Genomic DNA, 14,624 nt, shown 5'->3' with positions numbered 1-14,624 from the left:
GATTGAAACTACTTTCTTTCAACATAAGGAATGGGCTTTCTTGAAAAGCAATAAAGTTCCTGTCATTTTAATTGTCCTAGCACCAACCAGAAATTGATCATCAGTCAAGGATATTGTTAAAATAAGTTCTTCATGACGGGAAACATTAAACTAGATGCCCTGAAAGATCCTTTGCAATTTCAGGATTCTGTGCTTCCAAGTTAAATTTTTTTGTTTTCTTTTCTTTTTTTTTTTTTTTGGTGAGGAAGATTGGCCTTGAGCTAACATCTATTGCCAATCTTCCTCTTTTTGCTTGAGGAAGATGGTCTCTGAGCTAAAATATGTGCCAATCTTCCTTTACTTTGTATATGGGATGCCGCCACAGCATGGCTTGATAAGCAGTATGTACGTCCATGCCCAGGATCCAAACCCACGAACGCTGGGCCACCGAAGTGGAGCATGCAAACTTAACCACTACACACAGGGCTGGCCGCAAGTTCAATTTCTAATACTTATTTTAATCATAAAATTACATATAGTCCTTGGGGAAAATGCTTTGTTTGTGGGAAGCATAAAATCATGTTTAAGAATGAGTAAATATTTAAAATTACAGAAGAAAATTTGAAGTGAGTTCTTGTAGACAGGGTATAGTTGGGTCATGGTTTTTGTTTTCATCCTTTAATCCACTCTGCCAATCTATGTCTTTTAATTGGTATACTTAGACCACTTATATTTAAAGTAATTATTGACATATTAGGACTTATGTGTGACATTTTATTATACATTTTCTGTTTGTTTATTGTTTCTTGTTCCCCTGTTTCCCCTTTCTTGTCTTCCTGTGAGTGACTTGAACATTCTTTAGAATTCTTTTTCATTTATCTATACTGTTTTTGAATATATATCTTTGTATAGTTTTTTTAATGGTTACTGTAGGTATTACAATATACCTATTAACTGTTCATAGTCTACTGGCCTTGACAATGTAAACCACTTCCAGTGAGGTGTAGAAATCTTACTCTCATTTAGGTCTATTTAACCTCCTAAATTTTAAATATAAATGTAAAGGATTTCCTCTACATACATTGAGCACCACAGTAGACGACACTATAATTTTTCTTTGACCATCAAAATAATTTTAAAAACTCATAAGGAAGATAGTCTATTATATTTACCCCTATTTTTACCCATTCCAATTGTTCTTGTTCCTTCCTAAAGTGCCATCCTCCTCAGGTTATCATTTCCTTTCTGTTTAGGGAACTTCTTTTAGCCATTCTTTAAGGGTAGATCTGCTGGTCAAAAATGTTCTTAATTTTCCTTCATCTGAGAATATCTTTATTTCCCCTTCATTTCTGAAGGATGTATTTACAGATATAACATTTGTGTATGGGTGGTAAAGTGAATCACCAATTAATCCTGCTCTGTACCATCTCCTTCAGTTTTCTTGATGCTTCAGGTTTGCCTTTTTTTCCTTGAACATGCAGGTAGGACAACTGCCCAATCAGTGTATAGGAATCCACTGGGTTTCTTAAACAGTTACATGGATGACATAGATGATACCCAACCTCTTAATCTCAGGTTCTTGTGCTTGATGCGCAATAAGAGACATTGTGCTTGGAGATGGAGAAAGGTTTATTTGAATTGGCCAAAACGAAAAGGCGGGATGATAGGTTCTCTCAAATTTGCCCTAATGAAAGAAGAAAGTGGGGGGTGGGGTGTCTTTATAGAGCTAAGGGGCTTGGGAGGAGGAGTTTCAGAGAAACAAAGGGGAAATCTGTGTTTCTTTCACTCCAGATAAGTCCTTGGGCAATCAGACTTCTGGGTGTCAACAGCAGCTGGGGGTTGGTTATTTGGCATCATAACTTCCTTAAAGGCATTCTTTTTCTTCTGCAAAACAAGCTCATAAATCCTTGTGAACCCTGAGTCACCCTTCAGGTTTAACAAGAAAATAGCAAATTAACAAGATTAACTTCTTTCCATCTGTGTCTGTGTTGTAAACAAGGTTGAAGGGTAATCATGTGCTTATTGAATATTTACAGTAACGCTCAGGTACCCGGCTTCATAGAGGTGTTCACACCTGATGGTGAACAGGCATTTGGAGAGGGCCTTATTACTCAGCCCAGCCCTCCTTATGAAAACTGGGATGGGGTCATGGTAAATCTACTTCTCACAGACAGCTTTTAAAAAGTCATGACTATAAGGAAGCATGAGCATTTCAATAGTCTTGAAAACATGATAGAGTTTAGGCTGGATTGATTTAAAATAAAAAGATTAGATGAAACAATGAAAAGGCTTTTAAGCCCATTAGCAAGAAAAAGGCTATGAACAAGGGCAAACAAAACCTGAGAAGATCCTGTGCAGTATCCAGGGCAAACAATGGATTAAGAGGAGGGTTTAGAAATCACTAGGAGGTAGGAAGGAGTTCAGGACATGCCACTCCAAAATATGCCACTTTAGTATACTGATTATTTTGAGCTGAAGGCACTTGAAAAACAGCAAATGCAGAGAGAGGCCTCTTCTGAAATCCCCTTATCTGTCTAAAGACAGATCCTCCAGAAGGAACTCAGTTGTCATAAATCCCTTCCTTGGGCGTTTCATCAGCCAGGGAAGAATTAACTCTTACCACAGGAGAGGAAACTAGAAGTCCACACCACACTCAGACAAACTCTGTCACAAAGTATCATCTCTTCCATCTACTCTTCTAAGGACCATTCATCTTTTCTAAAAATCGTTCTTTCCCCTAAATTGCCTTTCCTCCTCTTCTCCTATTAAGAATATGGTACATAGGGGCCTGCCTGGTGGCGCAAGTAGTTAAGTGCGCGCGCTATACTGCGGCAGCCCATGGTTGGCTGGTTCGGATCCCAGGCACATACCGAGGCATTTCTTGGCAAGCCATGCTGTGGTGGCGTCCCATGTAAAGTAGAGCAAGATGGGCACAGATGTTAGCCCAGGGCCAGTCTTCCTCAGCAAAAAGAGGAGGATTGGCAGACATTAGCTCAGGGCCGATCTTCCTCACACACAAAAAAGAAGAATACAGTATATAAGCTCTCAAATCTCACTGCCTTTCTGGGTGCTCACTTTTTTTCCTGTGATGCCCCCGTGCAAGCAATATTAAAAGCTAATACATGTGTATACGTTTCTCCTGTTAATCTGCCTGTTGGGGGTTTATTTGACAGACCTAAGAGGTGTATATATATTGAATCTAGCAGAGTAGAGGGAGAGTCTTTCAACCCCTACAGGGACAAGGAAGGCCAATGGAACAATTCACAAATAAAGAAACACACATGACCAGCAAACATACCAGAAAGCAAAAAAATGCGCGTGTGGGTTTGGTGAAACAGAGAAATGCGAATTAGCAAGGTACAACGGGTTGGCTGGCCGGGTTTTCTGCGGAGACGGTGGGGGAAAGCGAATGGAGTGAACGGCGGAGCGTTCCAGGCGGACCTTCTGTACAGAATCAGCACAGCGGTCCAGACCCTGCGGCCCTGCACTCCGCTCTAGAAAGTTCCGTAGGAGCGGTCCCTGCCTTCCAATCAGCTCAGGCCCTGAGGCGGGAGGAGCCCAGGAGGGGGCGGGCTTGCGGGCTGGGCGGCCTCATGGGCGGGGCTTGCCGGGGGCGGTCCCTCGTGCGGGGCTGTGTCAGCGGCGGCGGCTCCAGGGCGCACGGCAGGGGGCGTGGCTACGCTAGGGGCGGAGCTCCGCTGGCGGCCGCGCTTCAGGGAGCCGGCGAGGGGGCGGAGCTGTCGGTGGGCGACTGAGAAGCGGCCGTGGCTGTGGCGGTGTGTGCGGCCCGAGCCTAGCCTGGGAGCCGGAGACCGAGCGCGGGTCGGTGCAGGCCTCGCGTCCGCCTGCCCAGCCGCCCGCCGGCTCGCGCTGCGGTGGGTCGGCGGGGCCTGCGCGGGCCCGGGCCCATGGCGGCGTCGGTGGCTGTGACCGCGGCGGCGGCGGCGGCGGCCCTGTCGGGCCTGGCGGTGCGGCTGTCGCGCTCGGTGGCGGCCCGCGGCTCCTACGGCGCCTTCTGCAAGGGGCTCACGCGCACGCTGCTCACCTTCTTCGACCTGGCCTGGCGGCTGCGCATGAACTTCCCCTACTTCTACGTCGTGGCCTCCGTGATGCTCAACGTCCGCCTGCAGGTGCGGATCGAGTGAGCGCCCGCGGCCACAGCGGCCCGGTCCGAGGGTCCCGCGCCCGCCCCCCGGGCAGGGGCGCCGGCATGAAGGACGGCGGGGCCGCCCGGGGCCGCCGGGACGCGGCGGAGGGAGGAGGCGGGGCGGCCACGGCCCCTGGGCCCTAGACCTGCGCGGGAGGACGCCGGCCTCCGAGCCGCCGGCCTCCGAGCCGCCGACCCCCTGCTCCAGCCCCCGAGCCCCAGCCCCGGCGTGACCGGCCTACACGCGCCGCAGCCGGTGACAGGTTGCACCGAAACTCACACAACGGGCCCTTTCCGTCGGGCTCGAGAAAATGGAGTGTGGCCGACCTGTTGCCTCACATTGGCCAAAGGGGGACCAGAAAGGAGAAATTCCGCAGCAGGAACTTGATTCGGCTGGCCCTGACCACAAAGGTAGGAGGCCCGAGGGTGGACTCGCGGGCTGGAGGGAGGCGGTTGCCATGACATCTAGATGTCCAAGCCCCTTGGTGGTTTGGGGGAAATATGGAAGGGACCCGAGGAAGCCCTCCTGGAAAGCTACCGAGCTGAGCGGAGGCAAGGCAGGGCAGGCGCAGGCTCTCCAGATCCCCGTGTCATGGTTCCAAGATGGGGGTGAGGGGCGGCGGCGCCTCGACACCGCGCATCTGCATCTCGGAGGGTCAGCCCATCACCGACAGAGACCCGGGCGTCCCCTCCTGTCCACGGCCCAGTCCCCACCCCCCTGGGCTGGGAGAAGGCCTTAGAGGAGAAATGATGCTGCTGCCCTTCTCCTCCACCCCCTGGGGTAGACAGCCCGGGAGGATGGTTGTGTTCTTGGCCAAACGTTTCCCAGGTCTGTCCCCTTCGCAGCCCTCAGGCCCCTGGGGCTCTCTGCAGCTCCCGGCACAGCCCTTTGCAGGCTGCCGCCTGCCCTGTATTTGGGGCTGGGGGCCTGCTCTCCGCCTGCTGCTGCTGTCCCTGTTGCTCCCCTCCGCCCTCTCTGAGGGCGTCCCCCAAAGCTCTGCATTTGGAGACAAGGAAGAGTGGGAAAGACTTGCTCCCTCACCCTCTTCCTCCCCCACAGTCTTGCTGTTCTGCCATCTCAGCCATGCTCCCTGCAGCCCTACCACTGCCCTCCCGGTGCCCCAGAACACCCTCCTCCGGCCCGGCGTGGCCTCCAGCAGCCCCTGTATACCCAAAGGATCTGGGGAAATGGGGATCTCCTTGAGCAGAGGGCAGCTCTCAGGTTGGGGTGGGGGAGCACATGGAGAAGGGGCTTGTAGAGGCAGCACTGGGGAAACAGGGACCTCTCGGGGGGGGGGGGGGGGGGGGGGTGAGGCAACTCTCAAGTCTCCCTCTCTCTGTCTTTCAGGAACCGGTGTGTGTGGGTGGTGACCTGCCCCTTCTCTGGCCTTGTCAGGAGAGGCAAATGCCTGCCCAGGGGGCGCCCCTGGCTCTAGAGCTGCCTGAGGAGCAGCGAGTGAGGGCTGATGGAGGAGGAGAAGAAGGGCCTTCCAGGCAGAGGCCCGAGGGGTGAGGTAGGCCAGTGGTCGGGTTCTGGCATGGGGAAGGACAGGCCCTGTCACCTGGGCACTGAGATCTCCTAGCAAGACCATGAGGGAGTTCCAGTCTCCCAACTACTGACTGGGGAAACTGGGGCAATCGGGGAAAGAGGGATTGGCCCTTGTCACACAGATAAGTGGTGCAGCTGAATCTGTGCCTAGGCTGCACTCCCCCAGCGACCCCCCAGTCTTCTCCAAGACCTGGCACAGGGGGATGGGGAGGGGAGCACAAGGCTCCCAGGGGACCTAGGGAGAGAGAGGTCCAGGGTAGGGAAGGTGGGGAACTAGCTTTCCTTGGAGTGGCAGGGGAGGTCACAGGGAAGACCAGGAGAACATTCTGAGCTGAGAAGGGCACGGGAGAGATGAGCCCCAGAACCACCCCACTCTCCCCCGGAGCCGAGGTCCCCACCCACAGAGCCTGGCCTCCCCACCCCCACCCCAGGTGTGACCAAGGGCTCTGCAGCAGTTGGGTGGCACAAGCGTCTCAGCTTGGGTGGCGGGGTGGGGGTGGGACATGATGTAAGCAGGAGAGTGAAGGGATAACCCTGGAGTGGGATGGGGCTGGGTCCCATGCATGACCCCATCTCTCTGTCCCCAGGCTCGGCCCAGGATCACACAGGAGAATCTCCTCTGGATGGGCTTGGGTTGGTCCTGGGGGCCCTGGCTGCGCTGCTGACTGGCATAACAGGATGGCCCGTGGTGGCCCAGAGGGGAGCCCCGTCCCACATCTGCTCTACACTGCTTGCTCCAGGCCCACGTGCTCAGGGTTCCTGGGACTGAAAACCACAGCAGTCTGTTCAAGCACAGGGACAGAGCGGCCCGCTCTCACAGCATCTGCCCTCTTCAGCTGCCCGGCGGAGCCTGAGTCCTGGTGAAGATCTCTGCCTGCCTCATCCCAGGGATGAGGCTGGACCAAGGCCACCACGTGGCCCCTGCAGTTTCCCACAGACAGGGCCCCGATGGCTTCCTTCCTTGTGCCAAGTCTCCTGGGAGCCCCCGTCCTAGTGGTCCCTCCTCCACCCCAGCTCTGTCCACCCAGGACCACTTCTGGGAGCCTGCCAGCCTGCTGACTCCACCCATCAATCTCTGGGGCAGCCTCTGAGAGGAGAGCAACACGGGGCTGCATGAGAGCAGAGGAGGAGGAGGGGCCTCCTTGGCGCTGACATGCAGATGTGCCCATTTCAAGCCCAGGTCTCACCCTCTGGGTGACTCGATCCCCAGCTCCAGCATCTTTCTGGTCCAGGCAGGGAGGGAGGAGGAAGGCCTGGGAATGGCACGAGGGAGGCTCTTCACTCACTGCGTGTGCCTGTGCGTGTGCAGGTGTGTGTGTGTGTGCATGTGTGTGTGGTGAGGTGGGGTGGAGCTGTGGAGCAGGATGAGTGCACTGAGTGCCCGGCCCTCGCTGGGCAGGGGGCTCAGCTGGAGCTGCCTGGGGCCTAGGAGGCCGCTTCCCCACAGACAGGGCACAGCCTCAGGGGCCTGGCCTCGGAGACCTCCTCCCCTGCAGAGAGCCCCACCCCACACAGGGGAGCACAGGAAGTCCTGGTGGCTCTGGCTGTGGCTGTCTGGGCTCAGAGGGATTGGCTGGGGGAGGGGCTAGGGACAGGTCCTCAGCCTGAGTCCCTGCCACTGCTTTCCTTACCGTGTTGGCCTTGAGTAGCACGCTTCTGCCCTCCCACCTTCCTTCTCTCCCCCCCCTGGGCCCTCGCTGCTTGACGGGCTCTCAGTGCACTTTATTTATTTGCAGCCTGCTTTTCAGGTAGCGGAGCTTCTACAAAATCAAAGACACCGACCTAGTAAGATGACTTTCAGTTTCCTGTGGGTGTTAACTCTGTACTGGTCCGCACAGTCTGGTCAGAGAAATGGTCTTGTTTCTGCTGTTGTCACATCTTGTTGTCTCTCTAAGTTGAAAACAGTCCTTGAGTTCAATGAAATGAAATAAAATAAAACTGGAGGCCTCCTGTTTCTGGTGTGGTGCAGTCGCCTTGGAGGAGAGAGGGGCCAGTGGTGAGCTCACCCCGCTGATGGCCAGGAGCTGGGGAGGGGAGCACCCTCAGAGGGCTGTAAGGGGCTGGGACCCGTTCAGAGGATGCTCAGAGACCCAACTTGACCTGGACCACTGCCCCCATGAGGAGAAGGCAGCAGCATAGGCCTGGCCCGAGAGGTGGCAATTTGTCCCATTCACAGCCTTTGTTTGAATAACCTACTACCTAAGTCTTTTCTTCATTTTAGAGCCTGGCGTTACAAAGCGCTTAATTCAGTTGAACCCCGAGGGTGGGCTGGGGGAAGTGAGGTGAAATAGACTGTCTGCAGATCATTTTGTGTCACTTGGAGGCCCCTCTGCAGCAGCAGGTAGCAAGGTCCCCCTGCCTCCCTGCTGGCCAGGACGATGCGGAGCTTTGGGGAAGATGAACCACCAGGATCAGAAACCTGCTCCCCCTCCCCCACTCTAGACCCAAACTGCCTCTTCAGAGCCCCCCTCCCAGTGCCTCCCCAGAGAAGCCGGGCCGGGGGCTCTGAGGCAGCTGCATGGTAAGGGTGGGCAGGGGGTCAGAGGACTGGGTGAGGGAGGCCTGGGGGGGAGCACAGCAGCCAGCCACAGAGGAAGGAAGGCCCACAGGCCCCAGGAGGGAGGCGTCCTGAGGACGCAGGGTTATGTTCACACTGAGGAGCACGGCCTGAGACAAAGCACCCTGATAAGAGGGACCCTTCCAACATCTGCCACCTATCAACCAATTATGAGGTAGACTCTGATAGACTTAAACAAAAAGATAAGTTTATTCGTGGTTTGTTAGGACTGCAGCCCAGGAAAAACACAAATTCCTGCAGCCCTTGAATTGTGTTTTCTGCCACTGAAAGGGAGAAGGAAGGCTTTACAGTTGTGGCTAACACAGGCAAAGAAAAAAACAAAGGGAAGGACTGTCCTTTAACAAATTCCAGGCACAAGGTAATCAACAGGTGAGGATCAGTTGAAACAAGCCATTAAACTTAGGAATGTGGGAGATGACTCTGATAGGAATGAGGTTTCTGTCCCAATAATCTTATAATCTTTGGAATGAGGTCTCTGAATAATCTTATCGTCCTCAAGAAGACTTGCAGGTGCATTGCAGGCATCTAATGAGTTCAAGAGTTCATCCTGAAGGAGGAATTTGTTCTCCTCTTCATGTCCACCTGTCTCCATTTTAGTGCCTTAAACACAAGAGACTCCATCTTTTTTCAATTCCCCGCGCTATAGGAGGGATGGACCCCAGTCCCTGCCAGTGCCCTGAGCTTCAATCCCCTTTGTCCAGATGGTCCTAGTCAGTCCCTGATGGTCCCGCACCCACTCCATGGATCGTGTAGCCTGGCACAACCAAGATGGGAGAGGATCAGACCAGAGCCTGGGGTCCAAGGCCTGCTGATGAGGGAGGACCAACTTTCCCTGCTATGGAGGAAGGCAGGCAGGCACGTCCTGCTCTGCTTGAGAGCAGAGCCCTGAGCCCAGCCCCTCCGCTGACCACTGCGTGGCCCCAGGCCAGCCACGTACCCTCATGTGTTTTCAGCAAGGAGCCTTCAGGTGGTTAAGGGCATTCAGTGTGATGATGTCTATCCCACATTTGTCCTCACATCTCACCTGGAGCAGCCTTGTCACTATGTGGAGAGGAAACCAAGTGAAGGGAACTGACATGTGATGAGAGCCTACCCACCTCCAGGTACCCTGCTGGGTGCTTTGCTTCCACAATCTCATCATAATCCCAACAGCCACCTGTTGGAGGAGGTCATCAAGAGGATGTGACCGCTGGTTGACCCATGAGCTGGACCCGGCCAATTGAAGGCTCCTCAGCTCCTCCCCTGTCCTTGAAATGTACGTTCCACACACTGTTCCCATAGCCAGAGCTGTTTAAGGGATGCAGCCTTGAGAGAGCAACGTGTTGTTGAGACCATCTGGACGGTATATGTGACAAATGCCATTAAGACCCCTATATAAACTTTTAAGATTCTGGTGGGCGGAGGCCGAGATCTACTCATCTCTAGGCCTCCCAAGACAAGCATTATATGTAAGTTCCCTTGCTTATTATACCTGCCACCTACCAATCAGAGTGGTCTGCCTCTTTATCTGGTCTCTCCTTGCCCTCTGTGATGGGGGCCAGTTTGTGAACCAACAATTGGTGAGCCAGCCAGGAGACCAGAGAAATGGGTCTTGGGAAAGAGGCATCCATGAGGGAAATCCCAAGTTGGCCATCGACCTCTATGTGGGGAAGGGTGGCCCGTATGTTAGATGATTGTGGACCACCACGTGGGTATGGGGACACTCTGAAAACACCAGCCAGTTTGATGTGCTTGTTTGAGGTACTGCATAGTACACTGCAGCAAAGAAGTGTGACAAATGGCTGCTGCAGTGGGCTGGTCTCTACTGTGGGCAGTTCAGGTGGCCACTGATGCCCAATTAGAAGCTGAAGCTCGAGTTGGAAAGTTGGAAGAAGAGATGAGGTTAGAGAAGGATGTGCAGTTGTCCACTACTTTGCTAGATTCAGAGCTGGCAGGCAAGGTGGTGTAACTGAACCCAAACACAGGTTTGTTTACCTGCCACATAGCAGGGCCAATAAAGAAAAAAACTGAAACACCAGGCTTGTGGCAAGGAAAGAGGTTTACTATTGAAAGGTAGCCAGATGAGGAAATGGGAGTCAGAACTCAGACCCACCTCCCTGAAGGGAAAAAGGTAAGGGTTTTTATCTGGGGTTTTAGGTAGGGGAGGGAGAGCATGTGGCTGTGCTGGTTGGCACCTTCCCACCAGCCTGTGTTTGGCCTTGAAGACTGAATTTCTTTTCCCTTGACTGTCTGGACTTCTCTGGTTAGTTTTCATCTTCAGCCTGCATTTGCCCTTGTGAGGCTGAATCTTGAATGTCTGGACCTTGACTTCCTGGGAAAGACAGCTCACTCATATACTAAAGAGGGACAGAAAGACCTGGTTAGTTTTAAACAAGTTGATTATGCTGAATATGCACAGCTGCAGTTAGCAAAGCTTATCTCAAAGTTTTTGCTCTCTTCTTCTAGCTCAGGGAAGGTTTTTTAACATCTTCATCCTTGGTTTCAGTGGGAGAGCAGGATAATAAATTGGAGAACTTAATGTACTATTTTGCAAAGCTACGAGGGTGCCAGCTGCTGTGGATTAAGGTCTGAGTGCTTGTGACAAAGCCTGATTGGGACATTAAGGGGTAGAATCCCTGGGAAAGTGAGGAGAGCAAAGAGGAAGATGTTGTGGTGATTGACAGTGAAATGGACAAAACACCCAATGCTGTCCAACCCCTAATACAATGGAAAGCAGCAACAACCCCAGCCAGCGGGGCAGCCCTCAGTTAAGGAAACTTTCTTGATAAGAGAATATACTCCCACTAAGCTTATTGATATAGCTGCGAAGTTCCAGCAAAAGGCCAGGCAAAGTATCCGGGCATGGTTAATGTGGTTATGGGATATGAGGGGGCTATGGCATTCTCTGACTGGCAGGAGACAGAGAAAATGAGCAACATCACCACACACCCTGCCCTCTGGCAGGGCCTGCATGGTGCTCAGAGGGTTCAAGGTGCTTACTCCCTTATAGATTAGATTATTCTAGCCTGCAGGGAGGCTTGGCCCAATGAGGGGGATCTCCCTGGGCAGGTGGGACACTAGAAATCTATAAAGGAGGTACAACAAATTCTTAGGGAGTTGGGAATGAGGCAGGCCATCTACGACCCTGTCTTTGAAGGCCTGATCTGGACACATTCACTGCAGGAATGAAAGCCAAGATACTCCAGTCTGCTCTCAGCACCTGGTATGGGACACTGATATCCCTGCTGAGCCCAGCAGTGGGACAAAACATTTATAATGCTGGGCAGTCCACTGCTGATCTAGCGGAAACTGAGAAATCCTGGGAATGGGTATGGGCTGCAGGAAAGCCCCGAGACAGAGAGGGAGCTTAAAAAGCCAAACGGCTATCCCAATAGGCCGTAAAGGAGCCAGTAAAAGTAACCCAGAAGCAAATGTGGTTTGACCTCATTGTTGCTGGGACCCCACCTGAACAGATAGACCGACAACCCAAGATTGTGTTGGTTGGCCTGTGGAAAGCCTTAAAACCTAAACAATTTAGAGCCAGCCCTAATGGCCTAGTGGTTCAAGTTCGGCGTGCTCCACTTCAGCGGCCAGGGTTCGGTTTCTGGGCGTGGAACCACACCAGTCGTCTGTCAGTAGTCATGCCAAGATGGCAGCTCACACAGAAGAAGTAGAAGAACTTACACCTAGAATATACAACTATGCACTGGGGCTTTGGGGAGGAGAAAAAAAAAGAGGAAGATTGGCAACAGATGTTAGCTCAGGGCGACTCTTTCCCAGCAAAGAAAAAAAAAAAAGAAAATTTTCTTGTTCATTTTTGAACAAGAAAAGTTAAAAAAAAAAAAACCTGAACAATTCAGACTTGCCCCATCTGCCCCTACCATCCCTGATGCCTCACCTGCTCCAGGAGAGGCCTCAAGGCTACAGTCCTATTCAGGGTGGGTGCCTCCCACAGCCCGGGTATAAACTGCAGGCCAAGATGACCTCCAGGTGAGGGCCACTTGGGGCCATTGGAGGCCTCACGTTGAGCTCACTATTCACTGGTCCCTTAGAAATAAGCAAAAAGTGACGGCTCTGGTTGATAATGGAGCCGGATATGCTCTAATACATGGTAACCCTCAGAAGTTTTCTGGACCCCTCAGCACCATCACTGGTTACAGAGGGAAAACAGTTATGATCAGGAAGGTCTCTTTGACACTGCAAATTGGGCATTTTCCCCAACAAGAATACAAGGTTTTATCTCTTCAATACCAGAGAACATACTGGGTATTGATATCCTACAAAGTCTAACTCAGCAAATCTCTATCGGTGAATTCCACTTCTGGGTTACAGTAATCAAACCAGTGCTGAGGGGAAATGCGAACCAGTAAGTCTACTACCCCAACGAAGAGTAGTAACTGTCAAACAATATAAATTGCCTGGGAGGTGGGGCTCATAAGGACATAGGAGAAACTATCCAAGAACTTCACCCAGCGGGTAGTGTACATCCTGCCCATAGTGCTTTCGACAGCCTGGTATGGCCAGTGAAAAAACAAAATGGCTTGTGGCACATGACCTTGGACTACTGAGAATTGAACAAGGTAGGGCCTCCATCCATGTGGCTGTGCCCAACACTGCCACCATCTTAGATGCCTTGGCCACAGTCCTAGGAGCATACCGTGCTGTACTGGACTTAGAAAATGCTTTTTTCAGTATACCCCTGGCTGCTGAGTCACAAGATCAACTTGACTTCATGTGGGAGGGGCAACAATGGACCTTTCAAGTACTTCCCTAAGGCTACCTGCACATCCCTACGATATGTCAGGGGATGGTAGCCCAAGGTCTGTCCCAGTTATCCTTCCCCACATCAGTAAAATGGGCATATTACACTGATGATATAATGTTAACATGTGAAGACTTCCTCTGCTGCAGGACACTCTGCAGGCTTTGCTGGAATATCTATGAGACAGAGGATGGGCAATGAACCTGCAGAAAATTCAAGGCCCAGGCACCACTGTACAGATTTTGGGAGTCGTTTGGTTGGATAAGATGCACATTGTTCCAGAAGCTGTAATTGATAAGGTGCAAGCCTATCCAACCCATAGGAACGTGAAAGAGGTGCAAGCCTTTGTAGGGATTTTGGGGTTTTAGAGGACTTTTATTCCCCACCTGACACAGTGCCTCCATCCCTTATACTTCCCGGTAAATAAAGGACATGTGTGGGACTGTGGATCAGATAAGCAAGCTGCTTTGGAGAAGGCAAAAATACTAGTGAAGCCAATTAAAGCTCTGGGCATCCTCCCAAGCAGGGCTACCATTTGAGTTAGATGTATCAGTGATTCCGGAAGGTATGGGTTGAACGCTGTGGCAGAGACAACAGGAGGAGAGAGTACCCCTAGGATTTTGGTCCCAGCTCTGGAAGTGGGCAGAAACTTGATATACCCCCATAGATCAACAGCTCCTAGCAGTGTACACAGTGCTCCTCCAGGTAGAGCCTCTCACGAAGAAAAAGCAGATCACGGTAAGAACTTCCCTTCCTATCAAGGGGTGGTTTGAGAATATGTTCCATTGACTCACCTCTGCCATGGCTCAAACTCCTACTCTGACTAAGTGGCATGCCTATTTGCAGCAGAGGAGCACCCTGCCCACCAGCCCACTGTCTCTAGAAATGCAGGTGCTACTAGGCCCTGTAGAGTATGTAGATCCTCCAAATGCCCCTGCCCCTATTCCTGTGGTGACCCCTGTAGAGAAGGAGTGGGGGAAATTCCCACTGATGCCTGGTATACAGGTGGGTCTAGTTAGGGCAACCCACCCACATGGACTGCAGTCACTATTCAGCCCAACACTGACACCATCTGGATGGAAATAGGTACAAATGTAGCAGCCAGTGGGCTGAACTCAGAGCAGTTTGACTGGTGATCACACATGAGCTCTGGCAGTTAACCTTTTGCACTGACAGTTGGGTTCTTCTAAAGGGATTAACCCTATAGCTTGGACAATGGGAAGCTGAGGGGTGGATGATCATGAATAAGGCCTTGTGGGGGCAAGATATGTGGAAAGACATTTGGGTCCACCTGCAAGAGCCTGAGGCAGTCCTCACTGTCTTCCATAAGGCTCTCATAAGGCACTCATAAGGCTCATAAGGCGCTGACATCCCCTGGCAATCAGGAAGCTGATGCCCTAGCCTGGCTATGAGCTCTAGCAACTGATTCTTCAATAGATACAGCAGATTGGGTGCATAGGAAGATCAGCCACTGCAGTGCCCAGATGGGATGGCATATTGCCAAGATGCCAGATGGCCCTTGAAATACAGTGACTTGGTTAATGCAATAACAGCATGTCCTGTGTGCTCTAAACAATGCCCAAGGCAACTGCCAAAGGAGTCTGGGGCCAGTAACTGGAGTTCCCAACAA

At 51.9% G+C, this 14,624-nt stretch overlaps 1 protein-coding gene and 1 long non-coding RNA gene across 2 annotated transcripts; both read left to right on the top strand.

Moving 5' to 3' along the window:
* The first annotated feature begins 3,792 nt into the window (after positions 1-3,792).
* On the top strand, positions 3,793-4,306 carry LOC131401463 (small integral membrane protein 10-like protein 2A). Its single transcript, XM_058536810.1, has one exon. The coding sequence runs from the start codon at positions 3,888-3,890 to the stop codon at positions 4,122-4,124; it is 237 nt and encodes a 78-aa protein (XP_058392793.1). The 5' UTR covers positions 3,793-3,887; the 3' UTR covers positions 4,125-4,306.
* Positions 4,307-7,143, top strand: LOC131401464 (uncharacterized). The gene is made up of 3 exons (XR_009217684.1): positions 4,307-4,537; positions 5,475-5,640; positions 6,263-7,143. It is a non-coding gene; the product is annotated as an uncharacterized LOC131401464 (long non-coding RNA).
* Positions 7,144-14,624: the final 7,481 nt, after the last annotated feature.

This window comes from Diceros bicornis, chromosome X (assembly GCF_020826845.1).
Source record: "Diceros bicornis minor isolate mBicDic1 chromosome X, mDicBic1.mat.cur, whole genome shotgun sequence".
NCBI classification, from domain to species: domain Eukaryota; kingdom Metazoa; phylum Chordata; class Mammalia; order Perissodactyla; family Rhinocerotidae; genus Diceros; species Diceros bicornis.
The sequence above is the reverse complement of the archived record's forward strand: the minus strand, read 5'-3'. Positions and strand labels throughout refer to the sequence as shown.